Here is a 27,416-nt window from a genome sequence, read left to right on the forward strand (position 1 = left end):
CGACTTCAGAGGCACATTTCTCCCCTGAAATTATGGAGAAATTCCAATTTTTTGTGTGCAAATGTAGAGGTGTACTTTGACAGAGAATTTAGGACATCATCTCCATTTCCAACCCTAAGGTTTTGAGCTACTTTAGCAGCATATTTCCCCCACAGATTTCTGGCCCAAATTTGTCAGTTTGAACTTAAATGTTTTATGCACTTCATTTTTTGTTTGTTTTTCCTGCAGTTTGGTCTGAATTCAGTTTCCTAATCATGGCAAACAAGGATTGTGGAAAAACCTAAATATTAAATGAACAAGGTCCCAGAAAGTCAACACTCAAAGCAACAAAGAAACACTAACAAAACAAACCAATCACAATTTTGTGTGACTTTCAAGGGATTGCTAATGAAATTTCATCCAGACTTTGGAATTTCAAACTGAGGTTTTGTGGTACTTTGTAGTGGTAGATTACTGAAATGTAGGCCGAATTTGACAGTTCAAACTCTGCGCTTTTGTGCTACTTTAAATGTGCCTTTTTCACACAAACAGAAATGAGCTCAATTCTTAATTTCCAACCCAGCAGTTGAATGAGATTTAAAGGGCTTCATTTCCCCAGAAGATTTGGGGAAAAAATGGCCTGTCCAAATTACGATTTTCCTTATTTTAGAGGTGTATTTTACATACAATTTGAACATTACTCCAAATTTCAAGACATATTTGGCAGTGCAAACTCTGAGGTTATGTGCGTAAAAGTTTAAAAGCGTAAGGATTGTGTCCAAATTTGGTCGTGATTTATGTGACTTTAGAAACATCTTTTCACTCAAGATTAAATCTGATTCCAAGTTTCCAACTCTGAGATTTTGGGTGAATTTGGCAGCTCCAATTCTGAGATTTTCCGCTTCCTTTGAGGTGCATTTTTCACAAAATGTTTTGTGCAAACTGACAGGCTGATTTGAGCAAGTTGGTCTTTTCAAATGACGATTTGCGTGATGTTACAGGTGCATTTCGACACAAAATCTTAGCACATCTCAAGCAAAGTAAAGATGGTGCGCACGCGAGAGAAAAGCAGAGCAGCAGGGAGGCAGAGGAATGACTCGACAGTCTTCCTCTCCCCTGGAAATATGGCAAAATTCCCAGCCCGGGGAGTGTTTGCTCGGGCATTTGCTGTGTTTGAACGGCGTCTTTGTGGCAAAGCCCGATTCTATCACTAATTAAAAGAGGGCGGGGCCGATTGGCGTAAGATGTTTGCGGCGAGAAGTTCATAGATGTGCATCTATGCCGGCGAACCACAACCCCAACCCATGACTGCACCGGCCCCAGGCGAGAGGCCAAGGACGGTGGGGTCAGATGATGCTGCATTTTCAACCCGTTCGGTTTCCATCGGGACGCGTGCGAGTAGCCTTACATGCTACATTAGCACTAGTGCTAGGTCTGGCTGAGGGACAACACACAGAATGCACTGAGAGTTCCATTTAAGAATTTCAGGGGTGTCCAAAGAGTCCGTCCCAGGGGTCTTTTGCAGCCTGCCGGTTGTGTGTTTTTTTTTTTGAAAAATACCTTTTCACCTCGATGTCACACATGCGTCCGAGTGGTAAAAGCTCAAGCGAATTTCCCATTGCACATTCCTTACATGCTGTTTGGCCAAGGAAGAGCAATTGGGAAAACAGGGTTCATGGCTTGAAGTGTGATTTTTGCCTTCTTCTCTAGCGCCGGAGTTTGAATGTGTCAAGTGTCAGCGGAAAAAAAGATGTTACGTGAGATAAATTACTTCCAAAGGAGCTGGAACGCTGGCCGTAATTGACATTTCAACAGGTAAAAGTTGTTTAAAAATAGACACGGTGGAAACTCATACAGTCATGATTGTTGAGAGAACGGCTGATTAGGTAAGACTTCAACTTCACATGATATCTTATACATAATTTTTCCCGATGTGGCCCTTGCTGGAAAAGCTTTAGATACACCCCGTTAAAAACAAGAAATATTAAAACATTAAAATGTTTCATTTTTGTGAATTGAAACAAAAAAACAAAAACAAAATAATCAATTTGAGTAACTTTTTTTTTGGGGGGGGCTGAAAGCATAAAAATGAGATACTATTTAAATATTAAAACATTCATTTCTTTTTTTGTGAATTGAAACCATAAAATAAAAACCAATTAAATCCAATCTGAACATTAATTTTAAAAAAATTATATAATATACAGTATATATATATATATATATATATATATATATATATATATATATATATACATACACACACACACATTGAAACCATAAGCTAAAATAATTGAAATATTACATTTGTGTATTTAAAATATTAAATAAAAACACTTATTGAATACAATTTAAATATTGATGCATTACGTTTTAGTCATTTGAAGCCAAACAATAAAAAAGCATCAATGAAATATGATAACATTATTATTTCAACACGCTGTAAAACATAGACATAAGTGGGAAAATATTAAAAAAATTTAGGCAATTAAAACTATAAAACAGAAATATAAAGGTCAACAATAAATAAAGCTCATAAATCTCCCAAATCTAACAATAGTTGAATTGTTGTGCTTGCAGTTTTGCATTGGTGTCAAGTTGCACAGCACCATACTGAGAGCCGTTGAGCTACACAAAATATTAGAAACTTAACACAATGCAGGTGTTCCCCAAAACTTTGTAATGTAACAGTTACGAGGGTCTAAAATGGCTCAAATAATGCCTAACAACAACCATCTCTCCCCACGCTCAGACTGGACTTAGGCTTTTCCAGTCTTGTCTGACATGTCCTTCAATCCCACAATCCCCTGCAGATCTGCAGGGAGACTGTGGAAAAGGACAGCCGCATGCACCACTGCAAATGCTGCACCTTATTAAATATACATCACAAAAGTACCTGTGTGGCAGCTTTCACCGGAGCCAAGGTTACCCTGACACCACCCACGCTGGCTTTGTACGCGTTGGCTTTGACTACGGGTTGGACCGATTGGTCGACTAATCGACGAGTCCGCAATGGCGTTTAAAGCTTGAACTCGACTCATCGCCATGGATGGAACAGAGGATGAGTTCGTCTCATTGAAGTGCAACATGCGTAGTCGACTACATAGTCAACTAATCGATGAGTCGACTTTACTACTCCGCATTGCAACTCGATTCAGCATAATCGTGAGTTACATTTTTAATCATTTGTTTTCATTTTTCAGTCTGTTGTAATATGTCTTTACGTCAAACCGGTAAGTTGGAGACTACTGTACTGTGCTGAAAAAAATATCAATCACGTCATCGATGAATCGACTTTCATCACATTAGCGTCAACTACAAAAAGTCTCCAGTCATTCAACCCAAAGTGGACAAATATAAGACATGCACCTCACATGCTTACATTGTGGTATTATTTGCATGAATCTTTAAAATATATATGAATTTGTTTTTTTTTTTAACTCAAATTTTCTGGCTGAATTTGGCAATTTGGTATTTCCCCCCATAATTTTGTAGAATTTGGTGTTTCAAAATCTTGAACTGGTAAAATTCTGCAGAGTATGACCTCAGAGGCATTTTGCCATTCCACTGTTCTGTATACAAACGTTGTTACATTTTAAATTGTTTTTCATTCATTAATGCTATGACAATAACCACAAGCCATTAAAAATGATGGTCAAATATGGTGCTTTTTGTGGCTAAGTATAGTCTTTAGTGGGCCCGGTGACAGACATATTGCTGTAAAAGGTTCTGAATGCAACCGAGTGCTCATCTTCTCATACCATTTCCAAGTACGTGAGGACATACTGTTCTTACGCACAGACAGCGGTTTTCCCTTTTTGGCGGTATTTTTTCAGTCAAAGCTAATAGCGTCATGTCCCTCAGCAGGTGCTGCATTGTTCATCCGACGGCCATCTGGGTTTGTAATCCTTCAGAGGTGAACAAACTGAATTTGAAAAAGGTCACTGCGCAGACACATTTAGCTTAACCACACCACTGTCCCGGTGTGTGCGTTGGTGTGTGTTTGCCATCCAACTTTCTTTTCCCAGCTTACCAGGTCGCAATCTTAGTGGTGACCTTTTTATAAAAGTAATATCAAGCGTTACAGCGAGAGGCCAGATGCTGGGCTGGGTGAAGCGTAGTCCCTGTAATCCCGCCATCTCGTTTCATGCACTCCAAATGTCATCTTTCAATTTTGGATTGGATCCTCATACGGACACATTGAGAAGTTTTCATAATAAAAACGATACAACGTGACTCAATTGTGTGTCCGTTGTTAAACGGTCATGTCATCATAGAGTGGCGGTTACCACAAAATGGACAAAAGTGTCCAACCAACCTTTACAGGTCGTTTATCCAAGTGATTCCGAAAAATCCGTCACACAAATTCCGGAGGATAGAAGCGTCAGAATTTTCAGGAAAAGTACACCTCTACAATCACAGAAAACTTTGCCGTTCGAGCAGTCAAACTTGGATTTGAAAAAAATAAATAAAAATGAAATAAATCAGGCAATATATGACTCTAAAATCACACAAAATCGCACATATTCAGGAACAATACACCTCTAAATTCATACAAACTCTCAGGGTTAGAAAACATTGAATTTGGCCATTATTTTTTAGGAAGAAATCGACTCTAAGCTTAGACAAAAGTAAAGCATTTGAACAGCAAAATTCAGCCAAAGTCTTTGTGACAAAGACACCCCTGAAGTCTGAAGAGTTTGAGAAGACACATTTGATGAATGAAATTCAGAGAAAATATGCTCTAAAGTTTGGCTCACATTTTCAGATACAGAGTAATTAGGCAAAACATTTTCTGGAACAATTACACTCTAAACTTACACAAAACATCGAAATTCGAACAGAAGAACATGGCCAACATTTGCGCAAAAAATGCGACTCTCAAGTCTTGTAAAACTACAGAATTTGACCAAACTATTTGAGAAATATTTTTCTATAGTTGCCCAAAACTTTGGAGTTTGAACAGACGAATTTCGCCCAAATTAGTGGGCAGTGTACACGACCTCAAAAATGTTGAATTTGGCCAACATTTTTAGGAATAATACATCTTTAAACGGAGACAAAACTTAAAAGTCAGAGTGGTTTATGGGCTACAGCTCGTTCGCGACCGCCCACGAGAATAAGCGCTATAGGAAATGGATTCTATTCTATTATCATGAAAACAACGCAATGCTGACTGCCTGGTGCTGATATGCCGTCAGTTACTTCCCAGGCGCTGACGAGCGAGCACTTCTCGAGCGGACGTGCAGAATGTGCAGCGGCGGTGCTAACCGCCTGGACGGGAGCCAGCCCCTCACAGCCCGCTTCTTTTAGTCTTGGTGGTTTTTGCAGCCCCGCGACTCCGGCAAGCCTCGGCTGTTAAGTGTACAAACAATAAGCACCCCCAAGGAGCCCAACTTTAGCCGTCATTTAGTCGTACAATAGTCTGTGTGTGTGTGTGTTTGTAACCTTCCCACTCGCTCCCCTAAGGTCTGCTCCGTCCACGTGCCGGGATGCTAAATGACCAGTGGGAATGGAGGATGATGACATGTGACGGTGACTGCACAGGCTCGCTGGCGACATGTGTCAGCCATCGTTAACCCACATTTGGCGTCAGGCCTTACCCCACCCTCCACCCCGTCACATGGAAGACGGAAAGGGCGCCGTTTGAAAGGGATGCGTTTTGGCATGTTCGGTTTAACTTCGCCCATTAGCTTGGTTGACTTACTTTTTGAGGTTGAGGTATCCATCCGTTTTCTGTACCTCTCGTCCTCCTTTGGGTCACTGGTGAGCCGAAGACCTATCCCAGCTGACTTCTAGTGAGAAAAGCGGCTAATACCCCAGGCTGGTAGCCAGTCCATCGCGTATAAAGCTACTCCAGTGTGATACGATACCATCCATCCATTTTCTATATTGCTTAGCCACAGTGGTTGCCAGCAACAAACAGGTCAGGCATAGGCAAACAACCCATCTATCTATCAATCATCTATAGCAGGGCTCACCAACATGGTGCCCGCGGACACCAGGTAGCCCGCAAGGACCACATGAGTAGCCTGCGCGCCTGCTCTAAAACTTGTTGTGATTTCCTAGGAGAGTTGTAGAGGTAATCGTTTGAAAATGGCTTCAAGAGATTTATAGAAATAAAAGTGCTGCTTCATGATATTTATATTTCATACCTTGCTAAATCATGATTTGATGATTACTGTGAGAAACCATTAACATGACCAGTCTCTTTACATAGCTGAATATCCGTCCATACATTTTCCAAAGTGTTTGTTACTTCAGAAGTTATGCATCGAACTGGTAGCCCTTCGCATTAGTATCGCATCAGTACTCGTCCCTAAGGAGCAGCGCTCGGTGTCAAAAGGTTGATGACCTGATCCATAGTTTCTCGACAACTTTTGAATAGTTTATATTTTGGTGAAGAATTGAGTAGTTTATTCTGAGATTTCACATGGTTACAGTCTGCTTGCATCGGGGGTCAAGTGGGGCAGTGACCCACCAGGTCAGTGCCACCCATAGGACTGGAGGGGATTATTATTATTATTACTAGGGATGTCCCCATCACAGTTTTTTTGCACACAAGTCCAAGTCACATGAATCTGAGTATCTGACGATACCTGATTCAATACCTTTAGCAATCCATTAAGAAGACAAATCATCAGGCGGCGCCTTTGTCACTTTGTGACCTTTAAAATTTGAAGCAAATGACCACCCGATACCTATCAGCTGAAAGTTGAGTGATGATCCCTGATTTGGGATCACGTGATCGGATCGAGACGACCCTAATTATTGATTTAAAATTTTAACAAGCCAGCTGGACATGTTTGGGCTGGTTCAGCCTTGGTGGAGATATGCATTGATTGTACTGAGTGACAGAAACAAGGCCCAAAACCAACAGTGACAGAGCTGTGTTATAATCTTGTTAATGCTGTATTACAACTGTGTTACAACACAATGTCTTGAAATTAACATAATCAAACGTGCCATTCTTCACTGCCACCCCGCTGTTATGTAATTAATGTGCAAACTAAGTGCCCCCACGACAAGTTTCTCCGTCCATGACATGATCAGCTTGGCTCAGCAAAAATCAAAAGCCACTTTCAGGAGAGTCCTTAGTCCGGGCACCGGACTACACTGTCTGAAGCACTATCATGCAGAGGCACTATCATGCAGAAACACCCGCATCCCACAAGGTGAGACGCCCCCACTATCATGTCAAAGCCAAAAGATAAGCAGAGCTGCATTCAGTTTTGTTGGATGCATAGATTAACGTTACCTAGCTTCTGATCAGTGTCAGACTTAATTACTCTGTGAAGTTGTCGACGCAGTGGAGGTGAGTGAGGGGAGATTTCTTTTTTTGTGATGTGTCCAAGCACCACATACACTCAGTGAATTGTATGACGTGATGCCGCCATTGGAGAAAATGCACTTCTTTTTTTTTTTTTTGTCTCTACATGCATGAGCTTTTTATCGCCACACTCTACAAGTAGCCACTTTGTTGCCTGTTCAATCCCATAGTGAAATCCCTACCTCAAAAAAAAGCTCATTTCATTAAGACAAGAAATAGGTTGTATAAAGTGACCTGTAATTAATCCTTGGGGTACTTCGGGCAAAACTTGTTATTATTTATTATTGGCAAAATTTGTTATTAAGATACCTGGGACCTGACCTGACCTAGGGGGGAAATAATATCTCCTCTAAGACTGACTTAATTGTTGCAGGGCTATCTGTTGCTAATGTGAAATGTGGAGGGTAGCGGATGGCAAGTGTGTGTGTGTGTGTGTGTGTGTGTGTGTGTGTGTGTGTGTGTGTGTGTGCATGCGTGTGCTTGCGTACGTGTGTGTGTGTGGGGCGTCGAGGTGTCTCAGGTCGGGCTGATCCCTTTCAGGATAATCTTCCTCTCCAGGGATTTGTCCCGCCGGGGACCTCTAAGCTCTTGGAGGTCACCTGTTGCGCGGACCCAATCAGTCATGTGTCGTGCCAGAGAAAGCGGTGTAAGCATTAAAGCTAGCCGCAGACGAACTAGTTTTCATGAGTTGCTGACCATCTGCAACTAATTTGGCTGCAATTCCAACGATTCCGCCGAATGGCAAGTGAATGGTGTTGCAATCCAAAATGCCAGGTTACGTGATGTGATTTTTCACAACTGAATTGATGTTCGCGGGTACCAAGCAAGATGCAGCCTGCATCAGCCGTACCGACACACAATGATACCTTGGATTTAGAACTTTAATTCGTTCTGTGACCATTACTGACATATCAAATCAATATTCACCATTGAAACAAATTTAAATGGTTTTACAACGCGAATTGACTGTGTGTGTTTTTTTTTTTTTTTCCCATTTCACCTGTCTTGAGCTCGCTTGTAAATCAAATTATGGCTCGAAATGCAAAAATAATCAGCCAAGCGATGGCTCGTAACTTAAAAACCTTGGAGGTTTTGGCACTTAGAAGTCAAGTTACCTCTGTATTTCGTTTAAAAAAAAAAAAAAAAAAATTACTTAACTACAGTGGACCCCTGCAAAGTCACCTATTGGCAGAATGTTTTGGAGAACCTATCCTCAGTTATTGATGGAAAAACTCGCCTGATTTTCTGTAATGGGTCGCTGCGTGTGCAGTCTCGTGTTTATATAAAGCCTGCCGCCGCACTTTGCGCGATGCAGCCGAACCCGACTTGGACTGGACCATCGCAAAGAAAAAAAAAAAAAAGACTAGTGGCAACTCGTTGGTTGCTGGAGAGAGGACGTGAGCAAAAATAAAAGCGAGAGTGGGGATATATTAAGAGGCTAAGGTCGCGCCATTCACTTGAATGTACCCACCGCGCGATGTACAGCGCTCGCATTCATTTTAGTGCGAGATTCACTATTTCACCCACAGGTACATATGACGTAATGAATACAGTTAAGTATTTTTGTAAAACACAGTACATGCGTACTGTATTTGTATGGCTTGGCGGCGGTGCGGTGGCTGGCCGAATCTCGCTAGTTTAAAACCTAAAAATGTGTTTTTGGCGTGTGTCAAAGCTTATGCGCATTTTTTCTTTCGTAATCTGCAACGTTGCGACATGGTGCAACAGCGATACATATTCTGAATCGCCGCAAAACCAGTGGCCAAGTGTTCGGCAATCCCATAAAAACTAGTTGCCAAACCGAAAGTAGAGCTAGCGCAGTAGTCTTGCCGCCACCGGTGGGATGGAACCAGCCGGCATGAACACAACACTGAATTCCCTTGATAGATAAAAAGGTCTGCACGTTACGATCAACAATCCAATGTAGAATTGCTCCATCACCTGAACATCTGCACACACACTCTGTAGCAGTATGGCTGAGTCTGGCGTTGTTAGGGGGCCGTAGCTATAGCTTAGCATGTAGCATGCCTCTGACCGTGTCCACACCGCCTTGGTTACGTCGGTTGACGGTTACTTTGTCCGCTCGGCATGCCAGATAGCCTCGTCCTCAGAAGTGCATAAGCTTCTCGTGGGAGGCTAACAAGTTTTTCAAAGGATAAACAAAACATATGTGGTTGTGTTTGCGCCATGCGATTTGTTGGCGATCAGTTCAGGCTGCAGCCTGCCTCTCGCCCAAAGTCAGCTGGGAGAGGCTCCAGCTCACCTGCGACCGTGATGAAGACAAGCGCAATAGAAAACGGATGGATGAATTGGGGTCAGACGCCGACTGCAATTGGTCTGCGATTGTCCAGTTCCGTCTAGTTCGGCCAGGTTTGCGGCTGGCTTCAAAATGCAAAGTCTTAAGTTGATCCGCACCGGTCCAGCGCAGCTTTGAAGCTCTGTTTATGCTATGTGTCTATTTAGTGAGATTTAGGTCTACAAGCAGGGTTACTTGTCTCCTTACCGTCAACATTCCTACACGTGTTAATCATTTTCCCAGTTTGCATCGTTTCCGAGGAGACCGCACCAGCCTCCGTCCAGCTGTTTGTTTCCGTTTTTAACGGGCAGCTAAAATTACCCGCCGCGAGGGATCAATAGCAGATGGGCGCACGTGAGGCACTCGTGACGGGCCGCCTTTCTCATCGCCGCCAAAGATACTTTAAAATAAATAAATCTGAGTGCTGCAAGGGGTGACCTGACGAGGCGGCAAAAGAGCTGCACGAATGAATAGCGATATTGTTTTCATGGTGGTTAAATTATCTCCGCAGCTCTGTGTTCATTTACATGCCAATATTTAACCATCTGATAAATGTTAGCTCAAAACAGCCCTTAAAAAAAATTATATCCTTATTGCTCGGATTACTCAGGAAGTAGGAAAAAAGACATTGGATCCAAATGTGGCATAATCAGAGGACAAATAAGCTTTTTTTGTTAAAGTGCGGAAGTACTGTGTGCAAAAGAGTCCATTGAGGAAGTCACGCACATTAAAGGTGACTTCCTGTCTAAACGTGCCCTCTGGCGCCCCCTGGCCCGAAGCGTATCCGCTGAGTTGACATTTAAATACGAGACGGACTTTAAATGCAAAGAAAGGGAGACTTTTGGTGTGTCGTGGCTCTGACGCGTGTCGCTGCACGGTGACTGAACTAGCTCCCTTGGGAGGCTTGGGCTATGCCTGTGAGTGTGTGTGTGTGTGTGTGTGTGTGTGTGTGTGTGTGCGCGCGCATGTTTATGTGCAAGCTATTGTGTGCGCACACGTGTGTGTGCTTTTGTTTACACTCAAAACAGTCTTGTCTTTATACATGAGAGTGATAATCATGATTTGCTGTTTTAGGAAAGGTCACTCCGAGTTTGCATGCGTACATGTAGCAGGGAAGCTTGAAGGTCAGAACAATGGCATCACGTGTCATGTAGCATAGCTTTTATATGTTATCAAATTGCTTTAGATTTAGAAGGAAAAGGGGTGGTGTCCAGGTTGGTACATCAGTACCACTAATGTTGGGAGACAGATGTGTTTCTTTTTCTTTCTTTTTTTTAGCAAGCTCATGTACTATCAACATCATTTTCAAGCAGTCCCATTCTACATATTGTTGCTTTAAAGTAAAATTGTTTGAATATGGGTGGTGCCCAGGCTGGTCCCATCATTATTACAGGGGTGGGATGCTGTTCCCTTTATCACTAGCTGGTGTTCCTTCAACATGGATTTTAAGCTATTATCAGAATCAGAATGAGAATCATCTTTATTTGCCAAGTATGTCCAAAACACACAAGGAATTTGTCTCCGGTAGTTGGAGCCGCTCTAGTACAACAGACAGTCAATTTACAGAACACTTTGGGGACATAAAGACATTGAATTGTGCAATTGTGCAAAAAGATGCAGAGTCCTCTAGCACTTAGAGCAGTTCGAACGACTAATATTGCAATAGTCCGGTGCAATGACCATTGTGCAAAGGGCGCCGAGACTTCAAGGAGTGTATACGGTTTAAAGTGACGAGTAGTGCGATCATCGGGGACAATGTTGGTTGTGCAAATGTTACAGATACTCCTCAATCAGTGTGCAAATGGAGCAGATGCTACTCTGGCATGAGTGGCCAGAATATGCAAATAGTGCAGCATGGCGAGACAACTACAGTGAGTGCACGAGTAATACATAATTGGCCCCACAGAAATGTGACAACAAACTCAAGTCAAAAAATGGCCAGCTTGTTGTAATGGAATTATAGGTTAGGTGTTTAAGAAGTTGATCGCAAGAGGGAAGACGCTGTTGGAATGTCTACTAGTTCTAGTTTGCGTTGATCGGTAGCGCCTACCTGAGGGAAGGAGCTGGAAGAGCCGGTGACCGGGGTGCAGACGGTCCGAGAGGATTTTGCACGCCCTTGTCTTAGTTCTGCCAGCGTGCAAGTCCTCAATGGTGGGTAGGGGGGTACCGACAATCCTTTCAGCAGTTTTGATTGTCCGTCGCAGTCGGAGTTTGTCCTTTTTTGTAGCAGCACCAAACCAGACTGTGATGAAAGAACACAGGACTGATTCGATGACCGCTGTGTAGAACTGTCTCAGCAGCTCCGGTGGCAGGCCGTGCTTTCTCAGAAGCCGCAGGAAGTTATTGCGAGGTCAAATAATTAAATATTGTAGCTTTAAATCAAAATATGCTGGAATAGGTGCGGTGTCCTGGCTGGTCCATCAATAGCACAAAAGTTTGAGTAGAGGCGCTTTTCTGTTGCTCACCGACTTGTGTACCATCAATATGATTTTGAAGTGGTCACATTTTCACATATTGTTGCTTTAAACTTTTTTTTTTTTTTTATAAACAGGGCTGGTGTCCACACTGGTCCATTTTTATTAGTGACCACTGCAGTGACCGATTCTGTTCATAACTTTTATGGACAGAATTTCTAGGCGCAGCCAAGGCGAAGAGGGGGTCCGGTTTGGACCCCCTCTTCGCCCTTAGAGATAGGGTGAGAATCTCGGTCATCCGGGAGGATCTCAGAGTAGAGCCTTTACTCCTTCACATCGAGAGGAGCCAGATGAGGTGGCTGGGGCATCTGATTCGGATGCCTCCCGGACGCCTCCCCGGTGAGGTGTTCCGGGCACGTCCCACCGGGAGGAGACCCCGGGGACGACCCAGGACACGCTGGAGAGACTACGTCCTTCGGCTGGCCTGGGAATGCCTCGGGATCCCCCCCCCGGAAGAGATGGATGAAGTGGCTGGGGAAAGGGAAGTCTGGGCGTCCCTGCTAGAGCTACTGCCCCCGCGACCCGACCTCGGATAAGCGGTAGAAGATGGATGGATGGATGGATGGACCACTGCAGAAAATTGGGGAGAAAAAAGATGTTCTTTTTATCACTTGCTAGTGTACACTCATCATGGGTTTTAAGCTATTGTGGTGAGGTAAAATCATTACATATTGTTGCTTTAAATCAAAACATGCTAGAATAGGGGCTGTGTCCGGGATGGTCCAAGAGTGCAAAGGTTGGGTGGGGGTTTCTGTTTATCACCAGCTTGTGTACTATCAATATGATTTTGAAGCGGTCTAATCTTTACATGGTTTTGCTTTTTGTTCGAATATGGTTGAGTACGGGGATTGTCCAGGCTGGTCCATCAATAGCGTTAAAATTGATGAGATTGATGCTTTTCTGTTTACTGCAACTACCATCAATATCATTTTGAAACTGTCACATTTTTAATCAGTGTTGCTTTAAATCTAAACATGCTTGAGTAGGGGTGGTATCCAGGCTGGTCCATCATTACTACATACCACAAGATTTAGGAGAAATAAGATGTTCTCTTTACCGCAAAATAGTCTACCCGCAATAATAATGAGATCAAATAATTACATATTTGTACTTTAACACAATATATAACATTGAAGCAGTCACATTTGACATAGTGTCACTTTAAATGTGAATATGCTTGAGTAGTGGCGGTGCCCAGGCTTGCCCATCAATAGCACTAAAGTCAGGAGAGATGCTTTTATCCTTATCCCAGGCTATGAACCATCGAGACGATTCCGAACTGGTCAAATGTTCACATATTGTTGCTTTAAATCAAAATATGGGCTCGTGTCCAGGCTGGTCCATCAATATTACAATCCACCAAATTGGGGAGAAATATGCTGTTCTCTTTATCGCAAGCTGGTGTACCCTGAAAATGATTCTGAAATACATATTGATGCTTTGAATGAAAATATGCTGTGGCGAACTCCTCATTTCATTCCCTCCACGCAAATGGGTAAAGGTAGCGTCCACCTTGAGAGCGGAAGGAAGTCGCAAAGTCACAAACGGGAAGTCTCGCCTTTCCGTATGCCCAGGTGCCAGACGGGCGCGACGCCAGTGTCACCTTGGCGAAGGTAACAAAATCCCCGAAGGCTCTCCTACGCCCTCACTCTCTCTCTTCCTCTGCTGAGTGGGTGTCAACCGAAATGTTTAGACTGTCTTATGTAAGCTCTCTCTCTCTCCCTCCTTCAGCTTTACTACTTTCACTTTGGCAACATGCAAAGTCAAGGGCAGTATAAATAGATTTTGAGATGCTTGCATATGCTCAGGTGTGTAAATATTACAGTAGTGCAAATGTAGACTCAAGGATGAGTAAAGGTAATGTGTTTCCAAAAAGCAGTGAGGGGGGAAAAAAAAGACTTCTCATAAGATTACTATAATTTTTCTGTTTTATTTTTTTTCTTGGAAAAAAAAATGTATGCAACCATTTCTTTTGTTTCAAACAGCCTCTTTTCTTGAAAAAATAAGTAACTCGTCCGCTTCCCCCCGAAAATCCAATTTTACTATTTAACATAAATTACGATGTTTTTCTTCTTGTAAAAAAAATAAATAAGACCTGATTGTTGAAAGAAAACAACTCTTTTTTTATTAGACTACAATTTTTTTTCCTCATAAGATTCACATTTTTTCTTGACAATTTTCAACTCTTTTCTCAGTTGTTCAGTTCAGTTCTGACTTACCGTCGCAATCCATGCTAACCCCAACAAAAAAGGGCTGAAATGTGATATATTATCTTATAGCTATAATTTTGGACTTTCAGGCTAAATTGTATTTTTTTTGTGGAAAAATATATACATATTTCTTGAAAAATGTCACCTTTTTTCGAGGTTGTTCAGTTCTGACTTACCGTCACAATCCACGCTAACCCCAACAAAAGAGGCCTGAAATGTGTGATATATTCTCTTATAGCTATAATTTTGGACTCAGGCTGAAATAGACTAATATTCATTATATTTTGGGAATTTTTAACCCTTTATCCTCCTTGCTTCCACCTGTATGTGTCTTACTATTGACTATTTTACAATGTCTGAATGAAAATGTTAAAAAGGCTGTAGCAGCAGTATAAGGTCATGAAGGACGAATCAAACAAGAATGACTAATCTCAGCAAACAGAGATGCACAGCAAGTCAAGAAACGGCGACGTGAGCAAGATAACATTGTTACAGGCGATTAATGAGCCGTGAGGTGGCGGTGGAGGTCAGCGAGGCTCACGTGGTTAAGAAGAACCCCGCAGAACCACATAGGCACATTAGCGCGGCCGCCGCATCTGTAAACAAACAGCACAAGTGCGCGCGGGCACGCACACACACAGAAAAATTTGTGCGGAACAGAAATGAGTTCATTGCGCACATATGCCATGCCTTCAGCCACGTCGCCACACACAAAGGTGTGCAGTCTCGTAGCTAACACTGCAAGAACTGCCCAATTCTACTGTGTTTCATATTAGGATCAATTTGCATGTAACTGTTGAATTTGCCCCCAAAATGGCCAAGTACCTGTTCTCTTTCATGCATGAGTCCTTGAGACTTTTCCGTGCATCCTTTTCTGATCGACATTTTCAACCAATTGTAAGTGGATCAATGAAACTGATGTCGGGAGTAAATGTTTAAAATCTTTCCAGGCCCCTTTTTTTCCCCCATGAAATTCCCTCCCAAAATGGCTGGTTCAAACCAAAATGTCCACTTTCATGTTCTATTTCACGTGTAGGTTCTTGAGACTCTTTTGTGTGTGCTGTTATTATAGACATTCCTACCAAATTTTGTGTTGATCGGCCAAACTCTCATTCAATACGCCAACCAAAATGGCTGCTTCAAACCCAAATGTCCAACTTCTGTTCAATTTCACTAATTGGTACTTGAGACTTACTTGTGTGTTCTTTTATGCTGGACATGTCCACCCAATATCATGTTGATCGGTGAAACTAGTTTCGTGGGGAAATTTAAAAAAATAAAAAAAAATAAAACTTTCCAGGCTCCTCTTTCATGCAATTGGCTCCTAAAATGACTGGTTCGAACCAAAATGTTTCGAAAATGGGTCCTTGAGACTTTTTGCCCCACCCAATTTCATGTCCATTGGTCAAACTGGAGTCAGTTTTAATTTTATCCCAACTTTCAAGGCACCTTGTTCTTTGAATTCACCCCCAAAATGGCTACATCAAACCCAAATGGCCAAATTCCTGTTCAATTTCACAAATTGGTCTTTCACTTTTCGTGTGTCTTTTTATGATCGGTGAAACTGGTGTCGGGGGCAAATCTTTTGCTGAGTTTTGGCTGACGTGTTAAATTTCACACACGGGTCTTGGAGATGTTTATGTGCATCCTATTACGAGAGAAATATCCATTCAATTTCGTTTCAACAAACCTGGTGACAGCAAATTTCCATGCCACTTTTTCATAGAATTTGCCCAGAAATGGCTGCTTCCAATTAGGGCTGTCACTATTGAATCTTTTTAGAATTCGATTCTCCTTTTGATTATTGATGGAATAATAACTGCATATGTTGGTACTGAGGGTATGGTATAAATTTGGCATGCAAAAGTGCTAAAATGCTAAATGGTTAGCAATCGCGATTAGCATTTACGCGTTAGCAAATACCATTTTAGGTCAAAAAACACATCATTCAGCTCACTGATACTTAGCATGTTATATGTACACTACACAACTAACAGTTGAAAAAAAATCACTTACAGACGGTCCTTTGTCATTTTTGGCAAAGTTTATCATTGGCCAAACGCTGTGTACGGCCGTCTGCAATAAATTTCTGTGTGAAACATGGGTTCCGGCGGCAAAAAAATGGTTCCGGGTCGAACTTTTTTTTTTTTTTTTTTTTTTTTAATAAATGGTCCCAGCGGAGCTTCGAGGCAGAAATTTTGTGTTGACTTATTTTTGAAGGCGACTCAGCAGAGTTATCCGATCCCCACCCCCAGCCCCCAAAATTTGCCCCTGACACCAGTTTTGTGGATTGATTTTACATCAATCCACAAAACTGGTGTCAGGGGCTAATTTTTTGTAACTTGTCAGTGGGTGCTACTAAGTTTTAGGGGGTTGTGTTCAGGACCCCTAAAATACATACAGTACATTTTCACCAGGATACATGCACTTACAAAAATGTGTGAGTTTTCAGGCGAGTTGAGGCCTCTAACAAGGTGATTAATTTGTCCTTGAATAAACAGCAAACGGCAAGTTCAAGAGGGCCTTCGCACCAACTGCTGCTGATGTTAGCCACCGCTACCTGACTTCTATTCTATTCCCCGGAGAAGTGTCTAGGTCATTATGTATATAGGACAGTGTAGAACAGGCAAGTTTGCAATGACCAAAAAATAATAACAAAGTAAAAAACCAGCCCCCAAACTAAACACCAGCAACCATCCGCGACATTGCGAGGCAACTCGTGCAGCCATGTTGCCACGCTTGAAGTTACTGTACTGTCCATGATAGAGTGGCTTTGAGTGGAAGCTGGGATGTGAATCACTGTTGGGACTTCCCTACTGCAATACTTTTTTGTTGTTGTTGTTTTTTCACCCAGCGTGCAGATTACTTGAGGAAAAGCTCGAGGATAAGTCGCGGCCCAAACATCTTTGTGTTACAGTTTTGGTTCTATTATTATACTGCGTGTAATCAGCCCCGCCGGTCTGAGAAGCAACAGCAAACTGGGGGCCTTGTGTACTCGCGCCGGTCGGGGGAAATAAACATCAGCTACACCAGTTAGCTCTCTTTGTGTGTTATCTTTAAGAGATGAAAGGACGCAAAAAACAATGAAGCGGCCGCCCTGGGCCTTCTGCAGGAGAAGGAAGAAAATAAAGTACGGGGAAGGGAAAACAGGGGAGGAAAGCAAACGGCGGAGCGAAGAATGAGACCTTTTGATCTGTGTAGTCGGTCCCATTCAGCAAAAAGTGTCCTCAGAAATACAGACAAGACGAGGCAGGATCAGGATAAAAAGATCATGGTTCTGGTTCACAATATTGCAGGGCATTTTTCATCATATGTGAGATGACAAAGAGGATAATTTGCCTCGCAGTTCGGCGATTCGAGTCTCGGCTCTTTCCTCCTGTGGCGGTTTCTGGCATGTGCATTATAACGTGCTGCCGCACAGGGCAGCATGGCTTGGTGGTGGGGTGTATGGGCGGCGGGCGTTCCCCAAAATGTTAAAAAAAAAAAAGGTTTTCTATTGGGTAATTGTATCAATTTTAGGGGTTTCCATGGAGAATTTGCACCCTCTTATGGAGTCGCCCTCTGTAGAAGAGATGCAAGGTGGGTAGGAGAAATAGATTAACGTAACAGAGGGCAGCATATATCATACAAGGACATTATAGAGGAATTTTGCATGAAGGAAGGCAACACTAAATTTATTTAACAATCAAATCCTGAACACAAAAGAAGGTAAGCGCACTGGGAAACCCCTTCAGTTTTGTTTTTCCATTTGTGCATTGTGAAATTTGTGTGGTTTTTTTTTGTTTGTTTGTTTGTTAAATTCTGTTTCTTTAAAGGTTCCCTTACATCAATTTTTTTTTTTTTTTTTTTTTTTTGGGCATAATCTTTGATGTCTCTTTTTAAATCAGGTTTACAAGATAATTTGGATTGAAAATGGCCAGAAAGTCCTTTTTCGAGCTATTCTACTTGGTCGGACGGATTATTCATGAATATGCGACATGTAAATAAGCTTTTCCCTGACTGCATAGCTCATCTTCTCCATGTAAAGATGGAAAACAGCTTCGCTTTGATTGACTGTTGGCGATATCTCAATGGCCGGGCCAGGCATTCATAGCAATCTCTGGGGTGGGGTAGATGTCAGCTAGATAGTGGCGTAGATAGACGTCAAACTTAAATTTGCATAAACCGTAGGAAAAAAACATTGCTTTTGATGGAAGGGGACCTGTAATTATAATTATTCTTTGCTGATGCTGTATTCATATTTGTTTTTAATTCTATGTGCAGTATTTTAAAGACAATATAAGGTCCCCTCCAGTTTTTTTCCCCACATTTTTGCAATCAAGTTGAGGTCCAGCATCATGGCTACACGCTCCTCTAGGGGTAGCAGCTGCCTAGTTGGGTAGCGGGAACAAATTCTATCTAATGCAAGCAGTAACTGGGATGTTTTTGTTGTTGTTGTTTTTGTTTTGTTTGTTTATGAATCATTTCTTATCCTGCTTCCAGCCTTATATAATTTTGATCAATTTCAGTTCGAGCAACATCGCTGCACCAGCTGCCTGGTCAGGTAGCGGCTGGTGTTTAGTTAGGGGCTTTTATTTGTGCACAGTCACTGCAGCCTGACCTGTCAGCTCTGCTTTCGTAAGCGCACAGTGAGTGACCTATATATTCCTCTGGGGGAGGGGAAGTCACCTTGCTACTGGACCGGCAGGCTGGCTGGCTGGCTGCTAATGTTAGTCGGGACGCATGTGTGTTTTTCTTTTCTTTTTTTTTTTAACCTTTCGTCACAGCGCAGAGCGATTGATCGCGATGTCAACGCCCGCGACAGTGTGATAAGGTCCGGCGTATGCTCGCATGTATGTTCTGTTGATTAAAATGCTGAAAAACATGTCTGGACATGGATTAGATTTGCACACACACACACATTAGAGGAAATGACGTGGCCCAGTGCCAGGGAGTCAGACAAACACCTCACCAGAGACTCCTCTAAGCGTCCTAACAAATTGAATGTGTGTGTAGATGGATGAGGGAGAATTAGATCAGCGCTCCTGATTGCATCCGAGTGTGCCGCCGACGGCGGAGTCCTTCCTCGCTCGGAGGAAATGTGAGCGAGCGAGAGAGAGAGAGAGAAAGAGAGAGAGGTTGGCAGCTGCTTTGATGAAGGATGGAAGGAGAATGTTAACCAGACAATCACCTTGCATCTCATTGATTCAGATGGCAGAGAGGCAATTAGTACAGAAAAGAAGAGGGAAGCTGAGGCCACTTTGGGTGTTTTGATACAAGGTGTTCTCACCGTGTACCCATCTACATCGTCTGTGTGTGTGTGTGTGTGTGTGTGAAAAAATGTGTGTGGGTTATTAGATTATCCCTTTATAGGGCACTAGGCAAAACACTTTCAAACCAGAAAACACCTGAAAAAGACTGTGACTATACTTTTTTTTTTTTTTTTTTTTTTTTACTTTTGCAACTTTTAGGGTAAAATGAATATATATATATATTTTTTTACCACAAGCTGCCTAGTTGGGTTGCAGCTGGTGTTCAGTTTTCATTTGGTGCACATTCATCAAACATTGAATGACTTGTATATTCTTCTCCTTCTCCATTCCTTCAATTTGTCTATCATTTGTGATCAACTTGAGGAGTACCAACATCACTGCGAGAGCTGGCTGGTCAGGTAGCAGCTGGTGTTTAGTTTGGGGCTTTTTGATATGGTATGAATACCGTCACTGTCCATTGAATAGCACCTATGTTCAGAAATGTCGTGGTGTATAGTATTGCTTAAGTTGTTAAGTTTTTTGACTTTTTTGGGGTGTGCATTCATCGCAGCTTCACAGCATAAACCCACAGTTTTTATGCCCCTTTTGGATTAGAAGCTGCCTGACCGGGTAGCGGTAACTTGGATGCGCGAGGCCTAGCAACAATGATCTACAAGCTGTCTGGTCAGGTAGCGGCTGGCGTTTAGTTGGAACTTTGTTTGGTGCCTGGCCTGGAATGAAAGGGACAAGTGGTCTGTTAAATCGGTTACATTTGAGCATTGGCACTAATTATTGTGAGCATAAATGGAATTGAGGATGGGAAATAGTCTCTCTTTACTTCTCGTGGCTGTGCAACATGAGCTGTCTTGTGTAAAATTCCAAATTCCTAATAAATGAACCTGCCTTGTGTTTCGAGTCTTGTTCAAGAAACCAGAGACTACGATCACTAACTAACTTGGTACAATTACTGTCACATGCGAAGTATGGTTCCCTTGTCAAGCTTGTTCAGGTCGAGCAACAATGCTGTACGCGTTGCTTGTCAGGTGGCGTCTGCTAATTGGTGTTAAATTTGAGTGAATGGTTCATACGCAACGCTGAGTTTAGAAGCTGCCTTGTCGTCTAACGGTGGCTAATATTAGCAGTAACTGTTTTTTTTCTTCTTTTTTGTATGAATGCTCTCCCTAAGCCTCCTTCCATCTTTCAATCATTTGTGATCAACTTGAGGCTGAGTAAGATCACTGCACAAGCTGCCTGGTCGGGTAGCGGCTGGTGTTTAGTACAGTGATTTTGAACGTGGCACGAATACTGTTGGTGCCTCACCAATGTCTCATATTTGTGTTGTGTCCTTGCAGCTCCCCGCTCAGGCAACCTTCGTCGACGGCCAAGGTGTGCCTAGTGTGCGGGGACGAAGCGTCGGGCTGCCACTACGGCGTGGTGACGTGTGGCAGCTGCAAGGTCTTCTTCAAAAGAGCCGTGGAAGGTAGGACGCTGAACTCGTATTATAGAAAGAGAGAGCGGCGGTGCGCCAACTCTTGTCGTGATATTGAAACAGGGGGTGCACGAGATTACTTGCGGCGTGTCGGTTTGGTATGATAACTCCACATTGATATAGTTTATTCACCACCAAGCATGGTGCTTTTACTGACGATAAATGTCCGTGTTTTCATTTTTGGAGAAGTCTGGAAAGTTATGGAAAAAATTGCCCCCGTCACCCGCTTCACCGATCGACACACACTTAGTGTACATGTCTATCATAACAGAGCGCATGAAAAGGTCTCAAGGACTCATGTGTGAAACTGAACAGGAACTTAGCCATTTTGGTGGGAAGCAGCCATTTTGTGGGGGTTGGGGGTAAGGGATTCCTGGAAAAAGAGCCTGGAAAGTTAAAGGCCCCGTAATTTGACAAACCAACTTTTTCTAGTATTTGGGATGTAATATTGTCTCTATGGTGTCTCAGTAAAGATGTGAAATATGAATTCAAATGGTCAATGCATTCCTGAGTCCCAGATGTTTTTTTGTTTTTTTGCTGAGAGGCCTGAAATCAGCTCATTCGAATTTCTCAAGCTTATCTACGTCACTAGCAAAGATCTCTGGCTCCCCTCTCTGCTAACAAACGTAACAAATGTGTGCTCTCACAAGTGGGTCTTCTGCACACAGACAACTAATTAGCGGAAAGGGGGCGGTGTTAGCCAAATATGGACAACGTGGATACAAAACTGGGTCAAACAGAAGTAGCTGTCACAGGGGCCTTTTCTGGACACACATGACAAACTCAGTGTTTTTTTAAATGGAATCGCCATTTTTATACTATTTCCATGTTAGAGGGTCACTCTATGAAGGTCTAAATAGCCAAAATATGGGACCTTTAAAATTTTTTAAAAAAAACGGACACCAGCCATTTTGGGGACAAATTCCATTGAAAATGGTTATGGAAAGTGAGAAACAAAAAATAGCCTGCATCGCAAGTGTCAACAATCAGCACAAAACTGGGTGTACACATCTATCGTAAAAGGATGTTCAAAAATGTCTCAATGACCCATGTGCGAAATTGAACAAGGCGGCGGCCATTTTGGGTCGATTTCAGGGCTCTTACTTTGACGAATTCTTACAAGATTCGCCTGTCGGAAGAAAGTTTACTAGATAGATGGGTGACGCTAAATTACAAAGCTTTTTTTTTTTTTTTTTTTGCTTACGCTATATAATGTAGGCAGAGCATGGCGTCAAACAAAAACTAATAATTTGCTGTGAAAATCGTTATCTTCGCATTTATTTGGTTATTTGCTCATTTGATGACTGAAAAGCAGACTTGCTGTTTCTGTCGCCCGCCTTGTGCGCCTCTGGCTGTTTTCCTGACAATTTCGACAAGAGGAATTGCGCTCTTTCCAAATCAAATGCCGATTTAAGCCTGATGATGTTTAAACACTGTCGCTAGGGAAACTGACTTGACGTCTTGCATTATCCTCGATCTCACCCCGTGTTTCGTCTGTTCAAAAACCACAACAACAAAAGGATGGGTCGGAGTTTCTCGACCGAACAAATCACCCGCCGCGGGCCGCGGAGGCCTAATGAGGGCGACCGGCAATGGCGCCAAGGGTGAGAGCATACGCAACTCGCCTGACCCCTCCCGTCATCTCCACTCCGAAGTGTAAAGAGAGAAGAAGGGATGCAATGAGGCGAGGCGAGACAGAGGACAGCGATACAGCAAAGAGGAAGGACAAAGAAAAAGTCAGACAGATAACGAGACGAAGGGAATTGAGAGGGATGGCAAACTATGCGTCAGCACCATGAACCCCCCACCCCCCTCCATTTATTGCACTATTTCCTTCTCTGAGTGGGTAATGGAGATCAACAGCAGAGAGTGGGCATCTGTACAAGGGAAAAAAAAACAGAGTCTGACCCTCATTTTGATTTCTTGCGGCGCATCCTGCCTGGAGGGGATGCAACATTTGGGCTGGCTCATAACAGCAAAAGTAATTAGCATTCATGGGTTACAATCCGCTGACTTTGTAGGGTCCTGTTTTGGGATCTTATTAGACGACTAAAGTTGCGTTCGCACTTGCAGTGTGGTGGTAAGCTGGACCAAAAGAAGCATTTATTAAAAATAAATAAATAAATAAAAAAACAATAAAAAAAAGAAAGCCCCCTTTGTCAAGCTGAATTCGGCCAAAGTGAATTTCCATGAAAAAGGGGCCAGTAAAGATGGGGGGGGGGGGAATAAAATAAAAAAATCCCCGTCACCAGTTTTACTGATCAACCTGAAATTCGGTGGACATCACCATCAAAGTCTCAAGGGCCCAAGCCTGAAATTAAATAGGAAGTTGGCCATTTTGGTTTGAAGCAGAACTATTTGGAGTGCATTCCATGAAAAAGGGCCTCAAAAGTTAAAAAAATAAAAATAATGCATCTCACCAGTTTCACTGATTAATGAAATTGGGTGAACATTTCTATCACAAGAGGAGGCACGACCAATTGGTCTCAAAAACCAATGTCGAAATCAAACAGAAAGTTATCCATTTTAGCCAAATTCCATCTTAAATTTGCTTCCTTATATGGCAATTTCTTTCGTTCGCAGCGTAACACGAGTTTAAAATCGCATCGCCATCGCTAACAAACTGCTGAAACGGGCACGCGGTCCTCTGTTTGAGTTTTTTATTCTTTAATAAAGAACAGCTGCGCCCAATAAACAGCTCCACGCGGCGCAGTGCACCGGCGTTGGGACGCCAGCGCATTATTCACATGTCATCAGCGGCTTGGCGCGTTGGCGCTCAGTAATAATATTCCCCTTTTAGCTTGCTTCACTTGTTTTTGCCAGCCTCTCTTATTGAAGCGCAAAGATTTACTAACGGCAGCAGCCCGCTGCCTTGCTAAAAAGACAGCGCTTTGCCAGTCCGCTTAACGTCTCCCACTGGCGTACAAGAGGGGTCACGCCAGGACGCCGGCTTGCGCTCTCGGGGCGTCCAAACGCTTTTTTTTTTCCCAGCTCGGGACGGGGCCTCCCACAGAACTGAATGGCTCAGGTTGTTTGTGTGTGTGTGTGTGTGAGCAAGAGAGAGAGAGGGTGGGTTATGTAACAAACAGCTGGAATGCAGCCACCTCGCCAACACGTCTAGCAACATACAAATCGCAATCGCAAAGGATCCAGACGCTCACACAAGTGTGCGTGTGTGTGTGCAGGAATAACGCTGCTGTAAGCATGTGTGTGCGTGAGACCCACATTGTCGAAAGGTATTTAGCTTAGAGAACGCAAGCTCTGTCTAATGCAGCCTAGAAAACATACAATACTGTATGCATGCATGTGTTCCGCTCTAGGGCTCCCCCTGTAGGGAGACATTAAAGAAGCTACGCTAACAAGCTAAATGGCTAGAAAAAAAACATTTGTTAGGTACAAGCACTGAACACATATCACAATCAACATATTTGAATAGTTTTCCAACTGCCTCGACTAATTTTACAGCCTAAAATTGTTTTTATTTAAAAAAAATAAAATAAAAAATGATCAAACCCTACCATGAATAGAAAAAATCCACAAGTCATTGACAACACCCCACAAAACGGTTTATGATGGATGCCACATAGGGCTGGCAAAGCACTACTTGTGTCTAAATGAAGAGTTTGAATAAAACATGTAAATAAAAATACAGGAATTTAAACAAAGAAAAAATACACAATGATAAAAGATACTGTATTTGAATTCCTCTGTCAATCTGATGGAGGAATGTGGATGTGTCATGTGACTTTATATGCAAAATTTCACAGTAGAAGAGGAAAAAGAAGAGGAGGAAATTCCATCACTCAGGCTTGTTTGCTCCAATTGCTAATGTGCGACCATCATGGGATTGTTAAAAGCCTTTTCTTCTGAATGAATGGATGATTAAATGGCGTAAATCCATCATCATGATGACAGATTTTAGCACATGGATGTCAACTGATGACTGTTACACAAGCAGCTGTACTGAAGCGTCGGGGCAGCCCCTTGCTGTTTCTTCGAGGTTTAAATGTTACTATGTCTTTAAAAATAAAATGTCAGCTTGGCTTTAGTTCAAAAAAGTCTCTGTGTGTGTGTGTGTGTTAAGAGAGAGTTTCCCTTGCTGAATGATGTAACAGAAAGCCCTAATACACCATAGTTGGCAAATGACCAAGCGCGACATTACATAAAAAAACAAACAAACAAAAAAACTAATAAATAAAGTTGGGATATATTTTCTGTGTACATAAACAAAAATAAGTAGTAATAAAAACAAAAAAAATACATGACAGTCAAACTCACAAAGAACGAAAAATACATATCTTCCAATATTTAACAGTTTTAATATGATAAATATATGCATAAAATTGTTTTAGAAATAAAAAAAAATCCAGATGTTTCCTTTTTTCAAAATGTACATGAATAAATAATAAAACTAAAGAAATACTGCATACTGTAATAATAAAACGTATGTATCAATATTAATTTGAATAAAATATGTAATATGGACAATAAATAAATTAGAATTTACATTTTTAGAATTACCTATTATTTTGTATAATAAAATAATATTCTGTGCTTTTTTTGATTAAAATAAAGTTCAGATATTCTGGTGTGCTTTTCCTGACATTTTTCCCCAAATCAAATGATTTTACTGAGTAATAAGTATTTGAATTATTGGAAGTGTTAATCATTTAAAAGGTAATAATTGTTTCTAATGCAAAAATATGTCCTAAAGTTCTATTTGTCACACTTTTAATGCCAAATGAAAATTCGTGATTTTCAACATGTTTTCTGAAGATGCTAATTACATTTTTTGATATGTAGGATTTTTTTCCCCCTATTGCTTAATATGCCATTTTCATGAAAACTAATGCAAATGCATTTTTTTGTGTGTTCTCAGAGTTCCCTTTTCTTGCTTCCCTTCGAATTCACTCAAGCTGTCTTTACCGTTAATGTTTCCGGAGAGAGCCTCATTGCAATACGCCAAGAGGGATCTGTGATCTGAAGTGCCAGGATGAGGCAGCCATTTTGCATTCACACAATAGCAGACAGTAAAATAAATGGTGTTATTTCTGACACATGCATGAATTTGCGAAAGTGTCAGGACAGTTGCATACAACTGTTTAAGAAATATTGTTGTTCTGATCACATTTACATTGGAGGGCCATGACATTAGTGTATTTATTACTTGATTGTCTTTACAATTACAACCTAAAATTTTAAATCATGCATAACGTTTTTGAAAATAGGACTTCAAGCATGGCTATAACAACATAGGAGATATTTATACATAAAGGTTTATTTTCCGTTATGAATCGAATGATACAAAAATGTCCCATATACATGAATGCGAACTGACATTCCAGGAATTATAGCATATATCTGACACTGGCCGAACACAAGTGCATTTACTGGCCCATGTGACAACTTGACAATCATTGACCCAACTCACGGGAACGAGACCAATGGTCAAGAGATGCAATGGGGTGTGTGTGTGTGTGTGTGTGTGTGTTTGTGTTGTGCATGTGAGGTGGTGGTGGTGGGGGGTAGGGTCTTGAGTCCACTGGCTGCTGCTGCCTGCTATGAGTTTCCTGTGTCGCAGTTTACTGCTTTTTAGAGCGGGAAAAATGGGCTTATGTAACGGTCATGTGACTTTGCCAGAAATAGTGAAGCAGGGCTACAGCTGCTGCCTCTCCTCCTGCAGCTCGCCTCCTTGGCTTTTGGCGCACACACACACACACACACACACGCGCAGAATTTGCACAGTTGCACAGTATGTAGAGCGAGGTCATGCACTGAGCTCACAGGGGTCTCCGTGCTTGTTTGTGTGTGTGTGTTGGGCAGGCCAGATACAACGATTGCAGTGTGTGTGTTTTTTTTTTTTTTCCAAAATTGCCAAGTGGAGCGGCATGGACTACGTATGTGTGTGTACGTGCGTGAGTGTGTAGGCGTATGGCGCTCGGTCTCAAGAATAAGCAAGGAATGGATGGATAGATGGAAGAGAAGGATGAGGAAAAGGGAGGGAGCCCACTGGTTGTAGCTGAGGGCCCAACATGAGGCGCGTTAGCATCACTGTCACGCCGGCCTGCTCCATCCAGACTCTTCTAATCGACTAACACTGTACATTGAAAAGTACATGGATAACAGTACTGCTTTATTTTGGCAGGTTTCTACTTCCTGTTTCCCGTTGCGTTTTATGACCGGCATCGTGCATTTCCGAGTCTGTTTGTTTGCACTGAGCGAAGATGTAGACTACCAATGTTTTAGGTAGTTATTTAGGAGTCAACGGATTATTCCAAAGATAATGAGCCACTGAAAACTAGAGTGGGATAATTCCTTTTTTTTGTCATTTTGCAGGAGAGTGATATAAAGTTTTATGGGTGCAATCAAATCTGGGAGATTTATATGGCAATCACTACTTCTTCTGG

At 42.2% G+C, this 27,416-nt stretch overlaps 1 protein-coding gene across 1 annotated transcript in view; it reads left to right on the forward strand.

The window, feature by feature from the left end:
- Positions 1-27,416, forward strand: part of nr3c2 (nuclear receptor subfamily 3, group C, member 2) — an 82,870-nt gene that overhangs the window by 31,249 nt on the left and 24,205 nt on the right. Inside the window, exon 3 of the mRNA XM_061679417.1 lies at positions 20,873-21,000. Coding sequence (XP_061535401.1) covers positions 20,873-21,000 — 128 coding nt within the window. The remainder of the gene's footprint in view (positions 1-20,872; positions 21,001-27,416) is intronic.

The sequence above is a fragment of the Phycodurus eques genome, chromosome 6 (assembly GCF_024500275.1).
Source record: "Phycodurus eques isolate BA_2022a chromosome 6, UOR_Pequ_1.1, whole genome shotgun sequence".
Lineage (NCBI taxonomy): Eukaryota > Metazoa > Chordata > Actinopteri > Syngnathiformes > Syngnathidae > Phycodurus > Phycodurus eques.